We start from the raw sequence: 21,300 nt of genomic DNA, 5'->3' as shown, positions 1-21,300 counted from the left end.
ATATGACGCCGAGACGGCTTCAGACCAGCTTTGTGCAGATTGGTTGAGGGCCAGAGGACTTCCGGGAGCTGCCAGTCGGGCTCTGTGTGTGTGTGTGCACTGGTGAGAGTGAATTTCCACGTGGGTCGCTTTCGGTGGGCTAGATGGAGACAGCCCCCAAAGTGGGCCGCAGTATCCCGTCCAAGAAACATCAGGTCAAGAAGGTAAAGGCCTCCTCTCTGGGGTGGAAAGGGACTTGCTTAATCTCTGGGGGATGGACAGGATGGGCCTAGCCAGGGCCTGTGCAATTCAGGACACCCCCATGTACCCCTAGAGAGCACGGCGTTACTGGGAGGAAGAGACCACCACCACTTCGACCTCTGCTGGAGCCTCTCCAGGGCCCCCCAAAAAGAAGAGGAATCAAGACCTTCACTCTCAGAGATCGAAGAAGAATACTCGCATCCTAAAGAAGTCTCGCATATCCAGGAAGCCCGACATCCAAAAGAAACCCTGGGAATGGAAGGACCCCGAGTTTCGGCGGACCTTGTCAGGGGTGAGCCTAGACCTTGATAGAATGGCAAGGCCAGTCGCCTGGTTGGTGCATGGATTGGGCTCTGCAAGAACTCACCTGCTAGTTGCCTCCTTCTTTCTTCCCTAGGCCCAGGACCCATTCCCAGGCCCCGCCCCTGTCGTGGCAGAGGTTGCTCGGAAGTTTCGTCGCATCAACAAGTCAAAAAAGGTGAGCCCGGGCTGGAGTGACAGTGCAGAAGGTAGGATGCTTGCCTTGCAGGCAAAGTAGATCCTGAATTCCCATATGGTTCCCCCTGAGCAACCTTAGGAGTAATTCCTGAGAGCAGAACCAGGAGTAAACTCTGAGCATCTCCTAGTGTGGTCAAAAGTGAAAAAGGGGAACCATTTAGGTCTGCGAGATAGCACAGTGGGTAGAGCACTGGTCCCCTGAGCATGGAACATTTCTGGGTGTGGCCCAAAAACCAAAACCAAACCAAACCAAAACACAAAACAAAAAGGGGAGCCATCCTCTGAGATAGGGGAAGGTTTCATAACTGGAGCATGTGGGGGAGTTGGGTAGAAGGGGCTAATCAGCCCTTCTGTGATTCCATATGTCCTGAGTTTTTTCTCACTTCTTCCCCCATACAACGATGTTCCAGCTGCCAAATGCTAAGCCGGAGACCCAAAGTAAAATTGAGTTGGCTGAAACTCGGGAAGAGGAAGCCAGTGCCAAAGCTGCTCGTTCTGAGCTTCTGCTCGTTGAAGAGCCGGGGTAGGTGGATCTTTTTTTTATTTCTCCTCATCCCCCTGGGTAAGTGGCTCTTAATGGGACCTCTCAGCCCTTGCTTAGTCAAGGCTGTTTTAGTTTGGATCTGCTAAAGCATCGAGGGAGCTTCATGCCACTGACACTCATTTGCAGGTTTCTGGAAGGAGAGGATGGGGAGGACACGGCAAAGATTCTCCAGGCTGACATTGTGGAAGCTGTGGACATTGCAAGTGCAGCAAAGGTTAGTTTAAGGGTGGGAGAATGCCAGGAGGTGGCACAGACCTAGAAGGAGGTGGGAATGGGCCAGAGAAAGTACAGTAGGAAGAGCATTTGCCTTGCACATGGGTGACCAGAGTTTGATCCCTAGCATCCAGTAGAGCAGCGATGGTGAATGTATGGCACGCGTGCCAGCTGTGCCACGTGAAGGCCTTGCAACTGGCACTCGGGAAGGTCCACAATTAAGATATGCGGCGTGGCAGGAGGCGAGTGTGCCCAGGGCCAGACGGGCCATTGGGAGGACCGGTCATTCTTTGGTTTTGTGTGACAGTTTGGATACTCGGGCTCAAAAAGGTTAGCCATCACTGCTGTAGAGTGACCCAAGTACCACCGGTAGTAGTTCCTGAATGCAGAGCTAGGAGTAACCCCTGAGCATATGTAACCAAAAACCAAAAGAAACAAGCAAGAACATGAAAAGGAGTGGGAATGAGAGGACAGAATTATTGAATGGAGGCAGCTCTTGTGCTTTTTTTTTTTTTTTTTTTTTAAACTTTCTCTCTACTCTCACCTCACAGCACTTTGACTTGAACTTGCGACAGTTTGGACCCTACAGATTGAATTATTCTCGCACTGGGAGGTAAAGTTGAATTCCAGTGACTTTTTATTCTTTTTCTTTTTCTTTTCTTTTCTTTTTTTTTTTTTTTTTTGAGCACTCAGGAGTTACTCCTGGCTCTGCACTCAGAAATCACTCCTAGTTTGGGGGACCATATAGGATGCCAGGGATTAAACCCGTGCCCATCCTGGGTTAGCCACTTGCAAGGCAAAAGCCCTACCACTCTGGCCTGAATTCCAGTGACTGTTTTTTGTTTTTGTTTTTGGCCACACCCAGTGATGCTCAGGGGTTACTCCTGGCTATGTGCTCAGAAATCGCTCCTGGCTTGGGGAACCATATGGGAATGCCGGGGGATTGAACCGACGTTCTTCCTAGGCTAGCACTGGCAAGGCAGAGACGCCTAACTGCTTCGTGCCACTGCTTTAACCCCCAAATTCCAGTGACTTTTGACTGGACTATGTTTTGTGGCCACACCAACCACAAGGGTACATGCCTGGGTAGCTAGCTACCTTGGGGAACATCTGTAAGGGGACCACAAAGATTTTTCTCTCATCTGGAGGGGATAGGCTGGCACAGAACAGACCTCAGAAGGTCTGAGGTTGCTCCCTGTATTGATTTCACACTCTGTTTCCCACCGCAGGCATCTGGCACTTGGTGGGCGTCGGGGACATGTGGCTGCCCTTGACTGGGTGACAAAGAGGCTCACATGCGAGATCAATGTCATGGAGGCAGTGCGGGACATCCGGTCAGTGGCTTATGTGCTGGCAGACGGGTTGAGAAAGCCTGTGACTGAATGCCAGCCCGAGACCTCCTTTCTACTGAGCCCCTCTTTCATCCCAGGTTTCTGCACTCAGAGGCCTTGCTGGCTGTTGCTCAGCACCGCTGGCTTCACATCTATGACAACCAGGGCATCGAGCTGCATTGCATCCGCCGCTGTGACCGCATCACCCGGCTCGAGTTCCTGCCTTTCCACTTCCTCCTGGCCTCAGCAGTGAGTGGCTGTCGAGCACAGGGAGGGGAGACTGCCTTTGAGAAGATTCTCCTCCTCTGAGATCCGGGAAGCGGGAAGACCAGGCAAATCGGTTCCTCTCTTTCCCAGTCAGAGACAGGGTTCCTGACCTACCTAGATGTGTCCGTGGGGAAGATTGTGTCTGCTCTGAATGCTCGGGCCGGACGCCTCGATGTCATGACCCAGAACCCTTACAACGCTGTCATCCACCTGGGCCACAGCAATGGTCAGTCCCCGCTGAATTTTGACTAACCAGCCATCCTGATTGGCTTCTCTTTAACCTTTGAACTGCCTTGACTCCTTTGAAGTCGCTCTCGTGTTTATCTTTTTTTTTTTTTTTTTTTTTTTTTTGGTTTTTGGTTTTTGGGTCACACCCGGCAGTGCTCAGGGGTTACTCCTGGCTGTCTGCTCAGAAATAGCTCCTGGCAGGCACGGGGGACCATATGGGACACCGGGATTTGAACCAACCACCTTTGGTCCTGGATCTGCTGCTTGCAAGGCAAACACCACTGTGCTATCTCTCCGGGCCCTCGTGTTTATCTTAATGCATGGCCCGAATCCCCACTTTCCCCAGGTTTAATGGTCACCACCTTGTAAGTAATATCAGTTCTTCCCTCTGCCTTTCAGGTACTGTGTCTTTATGGAGTCCATCTGTGAAGGAGCCATTGGCCAAGATTCTCTGTCACCGTGGTGGGGTCCGGGCTGTGGCAGTAGATTCTACAGGCACGTAAGTTGCTTGTTTGGGCAGAGGTTTGGCCACGCAAAGTTTGTGCCTTGAGGAGCAAAGGCTTTCTGCAGCCAGGCTGCCAGGGGTTTAGTTTCTGGTCGTAACCACGACCAATCATGCTGGCATGGGCACTTCATTACCTCCATATACCACATTCTTGTTTTATGTTATGTTTTATTATTTTTGGCCACACCCAGAGGTGCTCAGGGCTTACTCTTGGCTCTGAGCTCAGGGATCACTCCTGGCAGGCTCGAGGGACCATCGGGGATGCTGGAGATTGAACCCAGGTCAGCCCTATGAAAGGCCAGTGACCTACTTTCTGTACTATTGCTCTGGCCCTATGCCACGTTTTCCTCAATCTGACACATGATGTGAGAATTATTCAAGGGACAGCTAACTTTTTTTGGGGGAAGGGGACTTCTTTGTTTTTGATCTACATCTATATTCTAGACTTATTCCCGATTTTATGTCAGGTATCACCCCTGGAAGCACTGGGGGACCACCGGGGATGTCTGGGATCAATCCCTGGTCAGCTGCCTGTTTGGAAAGTCCTTTTTACTATCTCTAGCCCCAATATTTCAGTCTTCTCTGATCAAGAAACAAAATTGAAGAGTATTACTAGATATTAGATATTAATCAAAAGGAAAAACAAAGTTTTATGAGTTGGGGATTTGGGGATGGGATGGGGTCACAGCCACACAACCCCAGAAAGGGGTCCACACAGAGTCGTGATGTTGGGGGCCTACAGCTGATGGCACAGTTCAGGGAATGAGCCTGAGTTTCTGTAGTGAGCTATACTTTCTAACTTTCAGAATTTGGATTCTTCTCTTGTTTTGTTTTAGGGCCACACCTGTGATACTCAGGGCTTACTCCTGGCTCTGCTTTCAGGAATTACTCCTGGCAGTGCTTGGGGGATCATAAAGGATACTGGGCATCGAACCTGGGTCATGTGCATGCAAGGCAAGCACGTTAGCCATTGCACTCTCTCTAGACCCACAATATATTTTTTTTGTTTGTTTTGCTTTTTGGCAAGTCCTGAAGGTGTTCAGGACTTACTCCTAGCTCTGTACTCAGAGATCACTGCTAGTGGGCTTAGGGACCATATGGAGTAGTGGGAATGAACCCAGGTTGGCCTTGTGCAAGGTAAATGCCCTCCCTGTTGTACTAGTGCTTGGACTGAATTCCTCTGTTTTCGGTCTTTGTTTCTGATTCACACCTAACAGTGCTTGGGGTTCATGGAGTCATTTGGTATCAGGGATCAAACCTGTATCTCCAAAACGCAGGTTATCACAAAACAAAAAACCAAAATACAAGCCTGTGCTTCAGCCCTTTTTACATCCTTTCTCTAGCCCTAGCATCTTCTTTTTGTTTGTTTGTTTGTTTTTTTGGGCCAAACCTGGTGATACTCAGGGGTTACTCCTGGCTATGTGCTCAGAAATCGCTCCTGGATATGGGATGCCGGGGGATCCAATCGCTGTCTGTCCTAGGCTAGTGCGGGTAGGCAGACACCTTACCTTTCCATGCCACCGCTCAGGTCCCCTAATATCTTCTTTTTGTTAAAAAATATTTTTTTTTTTTTTTTTTTTGTTTTTGTTTTTCGGGCCACACCCGTTAGATGCTCAGGGGTTACTCCTGGCTACGTGCTCAGAAATTGCCCCTGGCTTGGGGGGACCATATGGGACACCGGGGGATCGAACCGTGGTCCTTTCCTTGGCTGGCGCTTGCAAGGCAGACACCTTACCTCTAGCGCCACCTCGCCGGCCCCTGTTAAAAAATATTTTGCCTGAGGTTCCAAGTCATCAGATTTGACTAGGAATGTTTATTTGTTAAATACTGATCTATTGAGTGATTTCATACATATTTTGTTTGTTTTGTTTGTTTTGGGGTCACACCCTGCAGTGCTTAAGGGTTACTCCTGGCTCAATGCTCAGAAATTGCTCCTGGCAGGCTCTGGGGACCATATGGAATGATGGGATTTGAACCATCATCTTTCTGCATGCAAGGCAAACATTTTACCTTCATGCTATCTCTCCGGCTCCTCATTTCACACATTTTATCCTTCAAAACATGTCGCATAGACAGATGATGACATAAGAGGCCTGTGATGTACTGGAAACACCAGCAGGCGATAACTGGGTGGGCAGCAGTGCTCTCTAATGTGGTGTCATCCACATGTCTGAGTACCCTCTGATACCCCTGTGCCTTTGTGCACCAATATGCCAGTGCCTTTCCCTCTGTGCAGCTGGGCCCTGATGATCTTATTTGTCAGTATCCAGCTGGGTCTCTACCACCCCATCAGCTCTCCTCCTAGGAATTCTTTTTTTGTTTTGTTTTATTTTTGGGCCACACCTAGCGGCTCTCAGGAGTTACTCCTGGCTCTGCGCTCAGAAGTCACTCCTAGCAGGCTCAGGGGATCATATGGGATGCTGGGGATCGAACCTGGGTTTGTCTGGGTCTGCTGCATACAAGGCAAATGCCCTACTACTGTGCTATCACTCCAATCCCTACTTCTAGGAATTCTTCTGTCTCCTCTTGGGTCTCATAGCCAATGGAAAACAGTGAGACTCAGGCTGGAGCAATAGCACTCAGGTAGAGTGCTTGCTTTGCACACAACCAACCTACGTTTGATCTCTGGCATCCCATCTGGTCCCCAGAACCCTGCTATAAGGGATCCCTGAGCACAGAGTCAGGGATGGAAACCTTGAATAATACCAGGTGTGGTCCAAAAAGCAAAAAGGAACCACATGGACTTCTTGGCCCCTTAGCAAACTTCCTCATCCTGGTCTGACTGGTCTCACTTCAGCCACCTTCGTTGAGGAACACCTATCATGTAGATAGAAATTATAGGCAGGGCCAGAGTGATAGGACAGCGGTGGGGCATTTGCCTTGCATGTGGCTAACCCTGTATGAACTCAGGTTAGATCCTCGGCTTCCCATATGGTCTCCCGATCCTGCCAGAAGTGATTTCTGAGCACAGAGTAACCCCTGAGTGTTGCCAGGTGTGGCCCAAAAGCCAAAGAAAGAATCTGCAAGAACTTTGGTGATGCAACCCAGCTCAGCCCAAGCCCCTTTAGGTCAAGAGTGGGCTTGGGGCTGGAAAGATAGCACAGTGGTAGGGCGTTTGCCTTGCAAGCGCAGACCCAGGACCAATGGTGGTTCAGATCCCAGCATCCTGTTTGGTCCCCTGTGCCTGCCAGGAGCAATTTCTGAGCAGAGAGCCAGGAGTAAACCCTGAGTGTCGCAGGGTGTGGCCCAGAAACAAAACAAAACAACAAAAAAGAAAAAGAAAATCACACCAAAGAAAGGGCTTGAGTGCAGGGCCTCTGGCACTTTCATTGCTTTCTCAGGAGATTTCCTAAGGCCTTTCTTTGCACTCTCAGCTGTGTTGGGGACCGTGGGCCTGCAATCGCTCAAGAGCCCCTGTATTTGGTCCGTTCCTGATTTTGCCTCAAACAGTTCTGCTTTCTTTCCATTCCCACACTCTGATATTAAGTCATTTGTTCCTGTTGTCTTTTGTTTTCTTGTAAACTACCAGAATGCTTGAAATTCCAACTTTCTCACAAAGATCTCTCTACATTATTGTTTTCCCCTTCTACTTTCTATAACCTTCTTAAAAAAATTTGTTTTGGGGGAGGGGGGGCTTAGCTGGCGACACTCATGGGTTACTCCTGGCTCTGCGTTCAGAAATCACTCCTGGCAGGCTCAGGGACTATATGGGACGTCGGGGATAGAACCTGGGTCCGACCCAGGTTGATCATGTACAAGGCAAACTCCTTACCTCTGTGCTTATCACTCTGGCCCCACCTTCTTGAATTTTTTTTTTTTTTTTTTTTTTTTTTTTTTTTTTTTTTGGTTTTTGGGCCACACCCTGTGACGCTCAGGGGTTACTCCTGGCTATGCGCTCAGAAGTCGCTCCTGGCTTGGGGGACCATATGGGACGCCGGGGGATCGAACCGCGGTCCGTCCGAGGCTAGCGCAGGCAAGGCAGGCACCTTACCTTTAGCGCCACCGCCCGGCCCCGAATTTTTTTTTTTTTAATTTTTTTTTGGGTCACACCCGGCAGCGCTCAGGGGTTACTCCTGGCTCTACATTCAGAAATTGCTCCTGGGGCCGGAGAGATAGCATGGAGGTAAGGTGTTTGCCTTTCATGCAGAAGGTCATCGGTTCGAATCCCGGCGTCCCATATGGTCCCTTGTGCCTGCCAGGAGCAATTTCTGAGCATGGAGCCAGGAGTAACCCCTGAGCACTGCCGGGTGTGACCCAAAAACCACACACACAAAAAAAAAAAAAAAAAGAAATTGCTCCTGGCAGGCTCAGGGGACCATATGGGATGCCGGGATTTAAACCACTGTCCTTCTGTGTGCAAGGCAAACGTCCTACCTCCATGCTATTTCTCCGGCCCCATGGAGGTAAGGCCTTTGCCTTGCATGCAGAAGGACGATGATTTGAATCCCAGTATCCCATATGGTCCCCTGAGCCTGCCAGGAGCAATTTCTGAGCGTAGAACCAGGCGTAACCCTGAGTGCTGCCAGGTGTAACCCAAAAACCAAAAAGAAAAAAATATTTTTAGGGGCTGGAGAGTTAGCATGGAGGTAAAGCATTTGCCTTGCATGCAGGACAGTGGTTTGAATCCCAGCATCCATATGGTCCCCTGAGCCTGCCAGGAGGGATTTCTGAGCATAAAGCCAGGAGTAACCCCTGAGCTGCTGGGTGTGACCCAAAAACCAAAAATAAAAAAAAATATTTTTAGGGTTCACGCTGTGGAGCTGGGAGCTACTCCCCACTAGGTATACAGGGACCACTCCTAGTGGTGTTTGGGTGACCATGCAGTGTGAGGGATGGGACAAGGGGATCCCACCTGTTAAATATGCACTGGGGTCCTTTAAGTCATTTCTTGGCCCCACCCTTTTGCCACACCCACTGTGCTCAGTGCTGACTCCTGGCTCTTCACTCAGGAATCACTCTTGACTCACCACATGGGGTCACCCACGTGCAAAGCAGCACCCTACGTGATGTACTAGCCCAGGCTTATTTTAATCAACATTTTTTATTTTTTGGTTTTTGGGTCACACCCGGTGGCACTCAGGAGTTACTTCTTTTTTTGTTTGTTTTTTTTTTTTTTTGGTCACACCTGGCAGTATCAGGGGTTACTCATGGCTCTACAATCAGAAATCGCCCCTGGCAGTAACCAGGGACCATATGGGAAGCCGGGATTCAAACCAACCTCCTTCTGCATGGAAGGCAAACGCTTTACCTCCATGCTATCTCGCTGTCCCCCAGGAGTTACTTCTGGCTCTGTACTCAGAAGTTGCTCCTGGCAGGCTCAGGGGACCACATGGGATGCTGGGATTTGAGCTGGGGTCTGTCCTGTGTTGGCCGCATGCAAGGTAAACACCTTACCACTGGGCTATTGGTCTGGCCCTATATCAGTCAACATTTTAAAAGTGTCACCCTGATGCACTGACTTTGGGCTTTGCTGCTGAGTCTGTTCCTGCCTCCCTGCAGTCGATCCCTTCCTTTTTGGGTCGTCATATGTCTGTCTTTGCAGCAGGACACTTTTTAGGCACAGATTGTCATGAATTCTGTATCCCCTTAAGTCCATATGAGCCTACTCATTTATTAAGATATGACTGTATTTCAGCTCTGCTTTCCTTTCTCTGAGCTTGTTTTCTCATTTATAAAAGGGAAATCAACATTTATAAATGGGGCCTGGGGGGCCTGGAGAGATAGCACAGCGGCGTTTGCCTTGCAAGCAGCCGATCCTGGACCAAAGGTGGTTGGTTCAAATCCCGGTGTCCCATATGGTCCCCTGTGCCTGCCAGGAGCTATTTCTGAGCAAACAGCCAGGAATAACCCCTGAGCAATGCCGGGTGTGGCCCCCCCCCCAAAAAAAAAATAAATGGGGCCCGGACTGTTGAAGTTGGTGAAATGAATTTAGAAGGACTAACTAGGGCCAACGTGATAGTATAGTAGGGAAGGTGTTTACCTTGCAGGCAGCTGACCCAGATTCCATCACCGGCACCATATAGGGCCCCTCAGCCCCAGCAGGAATGATCCCTGATCGGTGGTCAGGAGTAAGCCCTGATCACTGCTCAGTGTGAGCCAAAAAGCAAAAGAAATGGGCCTGGAAGGTGGTGCTAGAGTTAAGGTGTCTGCCTTGCAAGCGCTAGCGTAGGACGGACCGTGGTTTGATCCCCCGGTGTCCCATATGGTCCCCCCAAGCCAAGAGCGATTTCTGAGCGTATAGTCAGGAGTAACCCCTGAGTGTCAAATGGGTGTGGCCCAAAAACCAAAAAAAAAAAAAAAAGAGAGAGAGAAAAGACTGGACTGGAGGGGCTGGAGCACAGTGGGCATTTGCCTTGCATGGGAACAACTGAGGATGGACCTGGATTCAACCCTCAGCATCCCATATGGTCTCCTGAGCATGCCAGGAGCGATTTCTGAGCACAGAGCTAGGAATAACCTAGTGCCAGCCACTAAGTGTGGCCCCAAAACATAATAAAACAAAAAAATAAATGCATAGGATTAAAGAGAGAGTACAGCCAATAGGGAACTTGCCTTGTATGCAGCTGACCTGGTTAGATCCTTGGCACTCATTTTGGTCCTCCAAGTCCTGCCACAAGTAAGCCCCTCAGAGTATGTCACCCAAACTAATATATATATATATGCCTTAAGACAGTAGTGATCTGGGGCCGGAGAGATAGCATGGAGGTAAGGCATTTGCCTTTCATGCAGAAGGTCGGAGGTTTGAATCCCGGCATCCCATATGGTCCCCTGAGCCTGCCAGGAGCGATTTCTGAGCATAGAGCTAGGATTAACCCCTGAGTGCTTCGGGGTGTGACCCAAAAAGACAAAATAACAACAACAACAAAAAGACAGTAGTGATTATTGTACAACACTGTCAATATGCTTGCTTACTGCTATGAAATCCTATAATCAAAAGAAAAACACTTTAGGGACCAGAGCGGTGGCGCAAGTGGTAAGGCGTCTGCCTTGCCTGTGCTAGCCTATTCCCCAGTGTCCCATATGGTCCCGCAAGCCAGGAGTGATTTCTGAGTGCATAGCCAGGAGTAACCCTTGAGCGTCTCTGGGTGTGACCACAAAAGAAAACGAAACAACACTTCAAATGGAGAGAATATATATAGCTCAGTGGTAGAGAATATGCTTTGTATATTTGTGTGAGTCCCCGATTTTGTTGTTTTCTTCTTTGTTTACTTGTCTTATTTTGGGTCCATACCTGGATTTGCATGGGGCTTAGCCCCGGCTCTACACTCAGGAGCTAATCCTGGCAGTACTTGGGACCATATAGAATGTCAGGATCGAACCTAGGTTGGCTACATGCAAGGCAAATGCCCTTCCTGGTACTATACTATTTCCAGCCTGGCTCCCACCCATTGAGCTTTCTCTTATCATTTTCCACCATTTTCTTTCCAAATGGGCTTCATGGTCTGAGCGTGACCTTAGATTTGCAAAGTTACAACAGTGCTGTTTTTTGGTTTTTGTTCTTTGGTTTTTGTTTCTGTTCTTGTTTTTGTTTTTGTTTTGTTTTTGTTTTTGTTTTTTGTTTTTTGGGCCACACCCATTTGACGCTCAGGGGTTACTCCTGGCTATGAGCTCAGAAATCGCCCCTGGCTTGGGGGGACCATATGGGACGCCGGGGGATCGAACCATGGTCCGTCCTACGCTAGCGCTTGCAAGGCAGACACCTTACCTCTAGCGCCACCTTCCCGGCCCCTTGTTTTTGTTTTTGACCACACTGGCAATGCACTCAGGAAGTACTCTGGGATGCCAGGGATCAGACCTGGGTCAGCCATGTTCTGCTTATTTCTTGATTTCCCTTTTCCCCAGGCACATGGCCACCTCTGGCCTGGACCATCAACTGAAGATCTTTGACTTGCGAGGGACCTTCCAGCCTCTGAGTGCTCGGACACTGCCTCATGGAGCAGGGCACTTGGCCTTCTCCCAGCGGGGCCTGCTGGCTGCGGGGATGGGTGACGTGGTCAACATCTGGGCAGGGCTGGGCAAGGCCACTATGCCCTCCCTGGAGCAGCCCTACCTCACACATCACCTTTCCGGTCATGTGCATGGCCTTCAGTTCTGCCCCTTTGAAGATGTGTTGGGGGTAGGACACAGTGGGGGCATTACCAGCATGCTGGTGCCCGGTAAGTGCTCTGGGGCATGGTGCCCCAGTGAATGACCTCTGGGCAGACAAGTGGGAGTGGACTGAGACCCAGGAGCGGAGGAGGGCTTGATCAGGCTGGTGCCGCTAGACTGGTTTTGTGGGTTGTTTTTGTTTTTGGGCCACATCCGGTGACACTCAGGAGCTACTCCTGGCTATGTGCTCAGAAATCACTCCTGGCTTGGGGAACCATAAGGGTCGCCGGGGATCGAACTGAGGTCCATCCTGGGTTAGCCACTTGCAAGGCAAATGCCCTACTGCTGCGCTATCGCTCTGGCTCTGAGACTGGAGTTATTTTTTTTTGGGGGGGGGTGCAGGGGAAGGGGTTTAGGCCATACATGGGGTTGCTTAGCCTCTATTCCTGACTTTACTGCAAGAGTGACCCCCAAGGGCCCGGAGAGATAGCACAGCGGTGTTTGCCTTGCAAACAGCCAATCCAGGACCAAAGGTGGTTGGTTTGAATCCTGGTGTCCCATATAGTCCCCCATGCCTGCCAGGAGCTATTTCTGAGCAGACAGCCAGGAGTAACCCCTGAGCACTGCTGGGTGTGACCCAAAAACCAAAAAAAAAAAGTGACCCCCAAGCAGTGCTCAGGGAACTATTTTTAGTATCGGGATATTGACGGCACAGTTGCAAGCAAAGCAAGAACCTGAATTCTGCTACTATCTCTGGCCCCTGGCCTAGAGTCTTACTGGGCTTCCTATATGCCTTCCTCCTTTTAGGGGCTGCTGAGCCCAACTTTGATGGCCTGGAGAGTAACCCCTACCGGAGCAAGAAGCAGCGCCAGGAATGGGAGGTGAAGGCGCTGTTGGAGAAGGTGAGGCTGGGCCTGGGGCAGGGGAGGGAAAAAGGGCAGGGGAGGGAAAAGTCTCAAGGCCAGGCCTTGGGAGCCGTGGGATCGGGTGGCCTCAGGACCTGTTTGCTTTTTGGTCTTTGGCCCACACCTGAGGGGATCAAGACCAGGCAGTGCTGGGGGGATGGAGATGAACCCTGAGTGCTTCAGTCCTCTGAGCCATCCTCCCGGCCCCTGGTCACCCTCTTGTGGCTTTTATCTGTTCCCATCTCTCTGTGACACCCATCCTCCATCCCTATCCTTTAAGGTGCCTGCAGAGCTCATCTGTCTGGACCCACGAGCCCTGGCAGAGGTGGATGTCATCTCTGTGGAGCAGAGAAAGAAGGAGAAGATAGAGAGACTGGTATGAGTGCCCAGTCCCTCCTGTCCCCCTGCCCCCTCATATAGCACAGTGGGTGGATGCTGCCACTTGGCCAGCCTCTGAGGCTGTTACAAACATCTCTTCCACACCCTCCCACTCAGGGCTATGACCCGGATGCCAAGGCTCCCTTCCAGCCAAAGCAAAAGCAGAAGGGCCGCAGCTCCACAGCCAGCCTGGTGAAAAGGAAGAAGAAAGTCATGGATGAGGAACATCGGGTAAACTTGCAGTGGGGGTGGGGACTGCATCCTCTTAATGCTGGTGCAGCTTATCACTTCTTTGCTATTTCTTTTTTTTTGGGGGGGGGTGGCCCTACCCAGTGGTGCTAAGAGGTTTCTCCTGGCAGGCTTAGAGGACCAAATGGGATGCCAGGGATGGAACCTGGGTCTGTCCATTCTGTTGGGGTCGGTAACGGCTCTACTGCTGTGCTATCTAGCAGGCCCTTTATGCTATTTCTTATCATTTTCCTTGCTATTTCTTCACCTAGGACAAGGTCCGACAAAGCCTTGAACAGACACAGAAGCAAGATAAGAAGACCAAACCCACTGGGCCCCATAGTTCTGTGCTTGATAGATTTGTTCGATGAGCTAGGCTGAGCAGGCCTGAGAAACAGCTACAGTTACACAGAATCCCCTGTGGGGAAATGTTCCCACACATTGTTCTCTTGTGGGCGGGCCTTGCACAAGTTTCCTGATGGATTGCTCACCTTGCAATGGGTGGGCATTAAAGAGGAAGGTGCTTTTTTGGTTCATTCCTGTTTTTTGTTTGTTTTGGGACTGCAACCTGTGGTGCTCAGGAGTTGCTCCTGGCAAGCTCGGGAACTATATAGGGTGTTGGGGACTTAACATGAATTGGCTAAATGCAAATGTCCTACTCCACTGTACTATCTCCCTGTCTCCTAATGTATCTGGATTCTCAAGACCTGGTCTCTGCCCCATACCTTGTGCCTACACTAACATTCATTTGAGGCAGCCTCCACCCTGTCCAGTTTACTCCAGCCTCACCTTGCTCTCCTTAGAAGCTGCTGCACCTGCACAGCGGGTAGTGTCCCACCCATCCAACTCCATCCCCAGCTTGGTGTTCTGGGTTCCTGAGGACCACACCACTTGGAGGTAGAAAGACAATTTTATTGAGGGGCTCGAGTCCCTCCTGCTGAAGGAAACAATCCCAGTTTTGTTATTTTTCCTCCTGTTAAACCAGTTTTGGGGCTGGCAGACCAGGCCCTAGGCTTCTAGTGTCTGAAATGTGACTTCCATTCAGCATCTGATCTGAGAATGACGTCCAGCCAGCGAGCGAGCGAGCACCCATCTGGGTCAAGTAGAGAGATCACGAAAGGGGTCCCAGCTCATTGCTCCCTCCAGGGCTCAGGCACTCAGCTGTGAAGCCAGGCTATGACCCGGCACCTGGCAATACCCAGGGTCCTCTGGAACCAGGAGCAGTAGGAGGAATTGCTTTCCCTCTCATAGCCACCCACCAGCTTCCAGGCTTTTTGCATGGTCCAGGGGTCTAACTTGTGAGAGGTCAGCAGGAACTTCCCGTAGCAGCACTGATCTAGGGGGTAGTGGGTGGCACCGGCCAGCCTGACACAGTGGGTTGGGGTGAGGCCTCCTCGTCTGGCACTTACTCCCACAAAGACATCCTCCAGTGGTAGAGTGGGGACTCGGCTGGCCATATTGAGGACCAGCTGGACAGCGGACGCAGACAAGACGTAGCCTGTGCCTGAGGCATAGGGAGGGAAGGTGCCCCGGGCCGGAGGCCACAGCTCCTCGGAGACCTGGTGCTTGCTCTCTGATGTCCTTATGGGGGACACCCACCAGTGCACACGGCCCAGGTACAAGAGGGGCTGGGGATGGCTCCCCACTGGGGGCTGGCCTCTGTCCCACCGTTGCTCCCCAGTCCCAGCCTCCGTCTGGGACTCCAGGCTCGTTTCCCATTGCTCCCGGTGCCCCTCTCGCCAGACCAGCTCAGATACCAGCTCCGGGACGTTGACAAACACGTCGTCGTCCGTCTTGAGGATGTACCGGGCCGTGGGACAGTGTTTGTCCGCCCAGTTCAGCCCACTGAGGGTCTTGAGAGTGAGGTTGCGGTAGGTATCCAGGAAGGCCGCCTGCAAGACGTCCCCGTGGGCAGAGGATTCCTCTTCCAGCTTCTTCTGAGAAACGGCCTGGGGGTCACCCGAGTTCGGTTCTCCCAGCAGAAAGAGGGTCTGCACCCGGAGCCCCCGGGCCTGGCGCAGCCGGCCCCACGACTCGCGGATGGCGTTCCTCTGGTTCAGGTTCTCCACGGCCGAGCACACGAGGATGAGCAGGAAGGGGGATGCGCCGGGGACCCCGCAGGCGCCTTCATTGGCGATCAAGTAGCCCGGCAGGGCCAGCGGAGGCCCCGGGGAGGCGGGAGCTGGAAGCAGCGAGGGCAGCGAGAGGCTCAGCAACTCCTCCCCGATGCCCGAGGGCCCCAAGAGGGCCCAAACGGTCACCAGCAGCAGAGTGGCCAGGACGAGGCGCCGAAAGGGGCTGCGGGGCATGGCGTGGGGCAGAGACAAATCCCGAGGACAGACCGAGGGCCCCACAGCCGCACCCGGCACCTCATGGGTGTGGCCTGGGATGCAGATGCCGAGCGGTGGAGCAAGCCCCAAGCCCGCGGCAGGGAAGGGGTCCGAATGTGGCTACCTTGCTGCCGCCCAAGCGCTCCAGGGTTCCGTTTCATCCTGGGTTCAGTTCCATGGCGACTGCGATGGGCCGCAGGTGCTTCCACTCGGAGAGAGGAACAATGGACTTTGCGGTCTCGCCGCCCTCATCCACAGCAGAGAAATAGGACCGCCTTTGCAGCTAGCTCGGGCTCTTGCTCAAGACACCGCATGGCCACGCCACTAACCTGCGACCAATGTGCTCTGCCCGCCCCGGCAGCCGGAGGCGACTACATCAGGAGGCCCTGGGAGGATGTGACTGACAGACGCACCGCCCGCCCCACCTCCCCGCAGTCATAGTCCTTCCGGGTGAGGGAGAATCACAGCACCCCTCCCAATTCTCAGAACCTCCACCCTCACAGAAACGCCGCAGGGAGACAGATGCGCTCCTCAGCTTCCCCAGTGAGCGGGGCACTTGCCCCAGTCTGGAAATTGAATCGTGGCACCTGTGAGGGTTCAGGTGCTTTCCACATAGGATGTGATTTTCCAGCCTCACTTGGCAGACTCCTGAGATCTTTTGAGGGCCAAAGCAGAAAGCTTGCTGCATATACATTTATATGTGACTGTATCATATTGGAAGTGGCACTTAGGCTAGGTAGGGTGGGGAATTTCTTCAGCCTGCAATCGCTAAGTCCTGGGAAGTGGTATTACTTCTTCCACACTCAGGGCCTTTACTGGGTACTGAGTGATGACAACAGATGAAGCAATGGGGCAGTAGGTCCAGGCAGCATGTGGGGGTTCCACGCTGACCCTGGTACCCTATCAGGCAGCACTGGGTCATCTCCCCACAAAAAGAACCACACAGAAGTCATAAAGCGTATAAACTATTTATTATAGGCGAAGCCTACAGACTTATTTCTTCTTGGACACACCCACAGTGCGGCCACGGCGTCCTGTGGTCTTGGTGTGCTGGCCTCTGACGCGAAGTCTGTAGGTGAGAGAATGAGAGGAGTTATATACTGACACACCAAAAGGTAGGAAAGGTGGCGAACAGCTGAGAGGTTTCACCACTACGTACCCCCAGAAGTGGCGCAGACCCCGGTGGGCCCGTATCTTCTTCAGTCGCTCCAAGTCTTCACGGAGCTTGTTGTCCAGGCCGTTGGCCAGAACCTGAACCGGAGAGGAAACTCGTTTACCTGGTGACTTTGCACAACCAGTTCTGAACAGGCACACCTCCAGTCCCAGAACGTACCTGACTGTATTTCCCATCCTTCACATCCTTCTGTCTATTCAAGAACCAATCAGGGATCTTGTATTGGCGTGGATTCTGCATAATGGTAATCACACGCTCCACCTGGCATACAGGACAAGGTTCAACACCAGTGCCCCCTCTTGTGATTTGCCCCCACAACACACCCTTCTTGTTCTTACCTCATCTTCAGTGAGCTCTCCTGCTCGCTTCGTGAGGTCAATGTCTGCTTTCCTCAACACCACATGAGCATATCTTCGGCCCACACCCTGAAGACAGATTTTGGACTTGGTGAGCCTGGGAGGTGGGGCCTCCTTCATAATGCCACTATTCAATGCTGACACAAAATCCACTGTTCCCATACTTTCCTTAGACGACCCCACAAGGCCTGGAGAACTATTATAGCTGGGACGGCCCATGTGTTGATTAAGCTAAACCAGGCCAAAACTGCAAAGGGGGTGGGGGAAACATTTTGAACCACAGCAGGGAATGACAAGCCCAGCTAAAAATTGAATAGGATCATTTCCTTGGGGTCTATCAGCTTCTGAGTACTGCCAAACATTCCACAACTCTTCAAGGGCAGTGGCATTTGGACCGCTAGTCTTTCCTTCAATGTCATCTCTGGCCTTAAGCACGATTTTTCTTTCTCTACCATACCCAGTACATGTAGCTGTTGTAGCATATGTTGGTCCTCAGCACAGCAAAGATTAGGAGTAAACTTCCATTTCAGCAGTGTGCAGAACAGGCTGGGTGTTACTATAGCATCAAGGTAGCAGGACTGTCTTTTAGGCAAACAGAAATGACCAAAGGGCAAGTTTGCTGGTACTCATCTGTGTGTTAAGGGTCCTAATTCTATAGTTATCACATCCCAGGAAACTTTTCCAAAACATGTGCAGGAAGGTAGTGAGTTGAACTGTGCTCTTCCCACTCACAAAAGTACATCTACCCAGAACTTTTTGGGCAATTTATAAACAGACACAGGAAACCAAATTATGAAGAGTCAGAAGTTTCTCAAATTTATTTTTTTTTCCATTTTGGCCACACCGGGCGCTCAGGGGTTACTCTAGGCTCTGCTCACAAATCGTTCCTGGGGGCTAGAGTGAGAGCATGGCAGTAGGGCGTTTGCCTTGCACGCTGCCGACCCAGGACGGATCCGGGTTCAATCCCTGGCATACATGGTCCTGAGCCTGCCAGGAACAAGCCCTGAGCACAAGGTACGGCCAAAAAAAAAAATCGCTCCTTGCTTGGGAGACCATATGGAATGTCTGTGATCAAACCCTTGTCCGTCCTGGGGTCAGCCACATGCAAGGCAAACATGCTACTGCTATGCTTACCACTCCAGTCCCTTAAGCTTCTCATTTAATTTGTGGTTTGGGACTGATCCCTGGGCCTCACACACGCAATGAAAACCAAGGTGTGTTCCCCCCCCACCACCACCACTACTCTCAAATTTAATTTTGTTATCTGCCATAGGGACCACACAGTACTGCTCTGGGTGTACATGTCCCTATCATCACTCCTGGAAGCCTTTGGGGGAGCATATGTGGCTTGGGGCTTTAACCACTATCAGATTCTTGCAAGTCAAGTTCCTAACCCCTTTACTACTTCTCTAGCCCACTCTCTCAATTCGGAGTATTTGCTTGCAAGGAGATAAACAAAGGGCTAGAATGCAAGCTATGCGTGCATATGCGTGACCCTTGAGCAACCAGATATGGCCTCTAAACAAAAAAAGATCAGAGAAAATAATTTTTTTTTTTTGGTTTCTGGGTCATACCTGGTAGTGCTCAGGGGCTACTCCTGGCTTTACGTTCAGAAATCACTCCTGGCAGGCTTAGGGGACCATACGGGTTGCCAGGATTCAAACCACTGTCTCTCTACATGCAAGGCAAAGGCCCTACCGCTGTGCTCTCCAGCCCCAGATAAAATTTTGAGATGTCTGCTTTCACCCTTTCCCTCACTTGTGGGGCCAACCCATTCCTTTAAGGAACTCTTTCCAAAACTGCATACTCTCTCATACCCGATGAAACACTCTCCCCACTGCGATCTCAACTAAAAGCCACTTCTAAGCTTTATTTCTGGACCACACCCGGCAGTGCTCAGTAATCATACTGGTGGGGCTTGGGGGTGTCAGGTAAGCACCCTACCCACTCCAGACCCAAAGTTTAACTTTTCTCACCAGAGAAATGCTAGGTGTCAGCACAGCCACTCCAATCACAAAACCTTTTTTTTCTTTGGTCACAGCGTACAGTGCTCAGGGGTTACTCCTGGCTCTATGCTCAGAAATCGCTCCTGGCAGGCTCAGGGGACCACCCTATGGGAATATGGGATGCCGGGATTCGAAGCACCGTCCTTCTGCATCTAAGGCGAAGGACTTACCACTTTGCTATCTCTCAAGCCCCCACAAAACCCTTTTTATGTACCGAAAGAAAAACTTTTCCCAGCAATAAGTATTTACATTAATGATCAACCATGAGAAACAGCTGTGTTTAAAAAAAGTGCTTACGGGGGCCGGAAAGATAGCATGGAGGTAGAAAGATGGTGGTTCGAATCCCAGCATCCTTCCCCAGCCTGCCAGGAGGAACCCGAGCACTGCTGGGTGCGACCCCACCCCCAAGTAAAAGTACTTAAGGGACAGGCAGCAATTATTAGCGCAGTTAAGCTCAGTGAGGTTTGGTTCCCAACACCACAAAAACATACCAAGAAAATTTAGAGGGGCTAAATATGTTGCATTTGAATCCCAGTATAAATGGGAGTAGCTTAATTACTGCTGGATATGGCCACGAAATATGGTTCACCTCACACTTAAGCAATCAAAAATAATTTCTAAGAGGCAGAAAGACTATTGGGCCTAAGCAAAAGTAAAGCAGGAAGGACTTTTGTCTTGCACAGACCAGGGATCAATCAGATTACTGATAATCCCTAAACATTGCATCCCCACCCTATTCTGTCTCACTGTAAAAAGGAAAAATTTACAGTATCCACCCTTCTATTTCCTGCAAGTGTCATCTCATTAACCACACCGAATCACTTAAAAAACTGGTAGCAAGACATACAGGTATTCTGACAAAGTAATGGACTAATCTCAAGTCAATAAAACCGCCACGTGGGCGACTAGGGAGCTGGCCACAGGGAGTTGATGGCAGTAGGGCTTCAAATTTGCTGAATTCATGCAAACAGCCAAATGCTGGTTCCTGTTTCAGCCGTTAAAGCCTGCCGCCTCCAGCAACTGGGCACACTCAGACACCACTCCAAGAGGACAGAGACCAGAGTTCCCGAGTAAACTAATGCCTGAGTTAATTACAGAAACCAAATCTAGAATGGACAGTTCAAGTTGAGCAATGGGGAAGGGGGGGGGTGTAGGACAATTAGTCGGCTGGAAAAACACCCCCATTTCTCCACCTATTCGTGCAACACTGACTTGCCCCTCCCCGTTACTTTTCCTTACTTTTATGGGAATCAAGGTGTAAGGCTTTATTTAAGTCGCTCCTTCAACCACGTTTTAGGTTTAGGTCCTTGCCCGTGTGTCATTTAGAATCTATTATCTGATCTTGTTTGCTTTTGCTTTTTTTTTTTTTACCTTAATAGCAGTGATGGCAAAGGCTATTTTCCGCCGCCCATCGATGTTGGTGTTGAGTACTCGCAAAATATGCTGGAACTTCTCGGGGATCACTAGAGACTGTTAAAGAGATTGGGGGGGGGGGGAGAAGTTAAGACACCGTGAACTACCACCACCAAGTCACCTTGTCATGGCCCCTTGTAGTGCTTTCACAGCCCTGCCTACGGCGGGAGGGGGAAATAAAATGCAACCTCTGGGAGAGGGCAGATCTCCTGGCCATTCCAAAATGTGCACCGAGGCCCGGGCCATACACGCCGGCGCCTGGGAGTGAGTGACTTCCTCTGGCCCCACTTCTCAGAACTGGAGGTACTCTAGTCGCCCCATTCGCAGAGGGCTCCATGATTCCGCACAAACTGATGCAGGCCCCCAGAGGAGGGCTTTTTAGGGCCCCTGATAAAAATCCTTCCATGCCCCGGTGCCGATGTCGCCGGATTCCCACCAAGCATTCGTCTTACCATGGCGGCGGCAAAGAAGCGGCGTGTAGGCCCGCAGTGGAAGAGGGAGCGGAAGTGACGTGGGATTTTATATATAGTGGGCGAGCGGAAGAGGCGGGGCTTTGTGGGCAAGGGCTCTTCCCGAAACTAAGGACCAGTCGACGG

The 21,300-nt window shown here is 51.0% G+C and overlaps 3 protein-coding genes across 3 annotated transcripts; 1 reads left to right on the top strand and 2 right to left on the bottom strand.

Moving 5' to 3' along the window:
- Positions 1-89: 89 nt before the first annotated feature.
- On the top strand, positions 90-13,915 carry WDR46 (WD repeat domain 46). The gene is made up of 15 exons (XM_049764726.1): positions 90-203; positions 314-532; positions 638-718; positions 1,149-1,261; positions 1,409-1,496; positions 2,047-2,108; positions 2,725-2,829; positions 2,925-3,075; positions 3,184-3,319; positions 3,721-3,820; positions 11,669-11,982; positions 12,722-12,816; positions 13,100-13,195; positions 13,315-13,428; positions 13,698-13,915. The coding sequence occupies exons 1-15, from the start codon at positions 144-146 to the stop codon at positions 13,794-13,796; spliced, it is 1,833 nt and encodes a 610-aa protein (XP_049620683.1). The 5' UTR covers positions 90-143; the 3' UTR covers positions 13,797-13,915.
- A 435-nt stretch (positions 13,916-14,350) lies between these two features.
- B3GALT4 (beta-1,3-galactosyltransferase 4) lies at positions 14,351-15,942 on the bottom strand. Its single transcript, XM_049764697.1, has one exon. The coding sequence runs from the start codon at positions 15,732-15,734 to the stop codon at positions 14,583-14,585; it is 1,152 nt and encodes a 383-aa protein (XP_049620654.1). The 5' UTR covers positions 15,735-15,942; the 3' UTR covers positions 14,351-14,582.
- A 762-nt stretch (positions 15,943-16,704) lies between these two features.
- Positions 16,705-21,210, bottom strand: RPS18 (ribosomal protein S18). Its single transcript, XM_049764718.1, has 6 exons — positions 21,157-21,210; positions 20,663-20,761; positions 17,268-17,354; positions 17,089-17,190; positions 16,915-17,006; positions 16,705-16,824 (listed from the first exon to the last, which is right to left on the bottom strand). Exons 1-6 carry the CDS (start codon positions 21,157-21,159, stop codon positions 16,749-16,751), a joined length of 459 nt encoding a protein of 152 aa, XP_049620675.1. The 5' UTR covers positions 21,160-21,210; the 3' UTR covers positions 16,705-16,748.
- Positions 21,211-21,300: the final 90 nt, after the last annotated feature.

Source organism: Suncus etruscus, chromosome 18 (genome assembly GCF_024139225.1).
Source record: "Suncus etruscus isolate mSunEtr1 chromosome 18, mSunEtr1.pri.cur, whole genome shotgun sequence".
Lineage (NCBI taxonomy): Eukaryota > Metazoa > Chordata > Mammalia > Eulipotyphla > Soricidae > Suncus > Suncus etruscus.
Note: the sequence above shows the minus strand (reverse complement) of the source record. Positions and strands in the feature narration are given on the sequence as shown.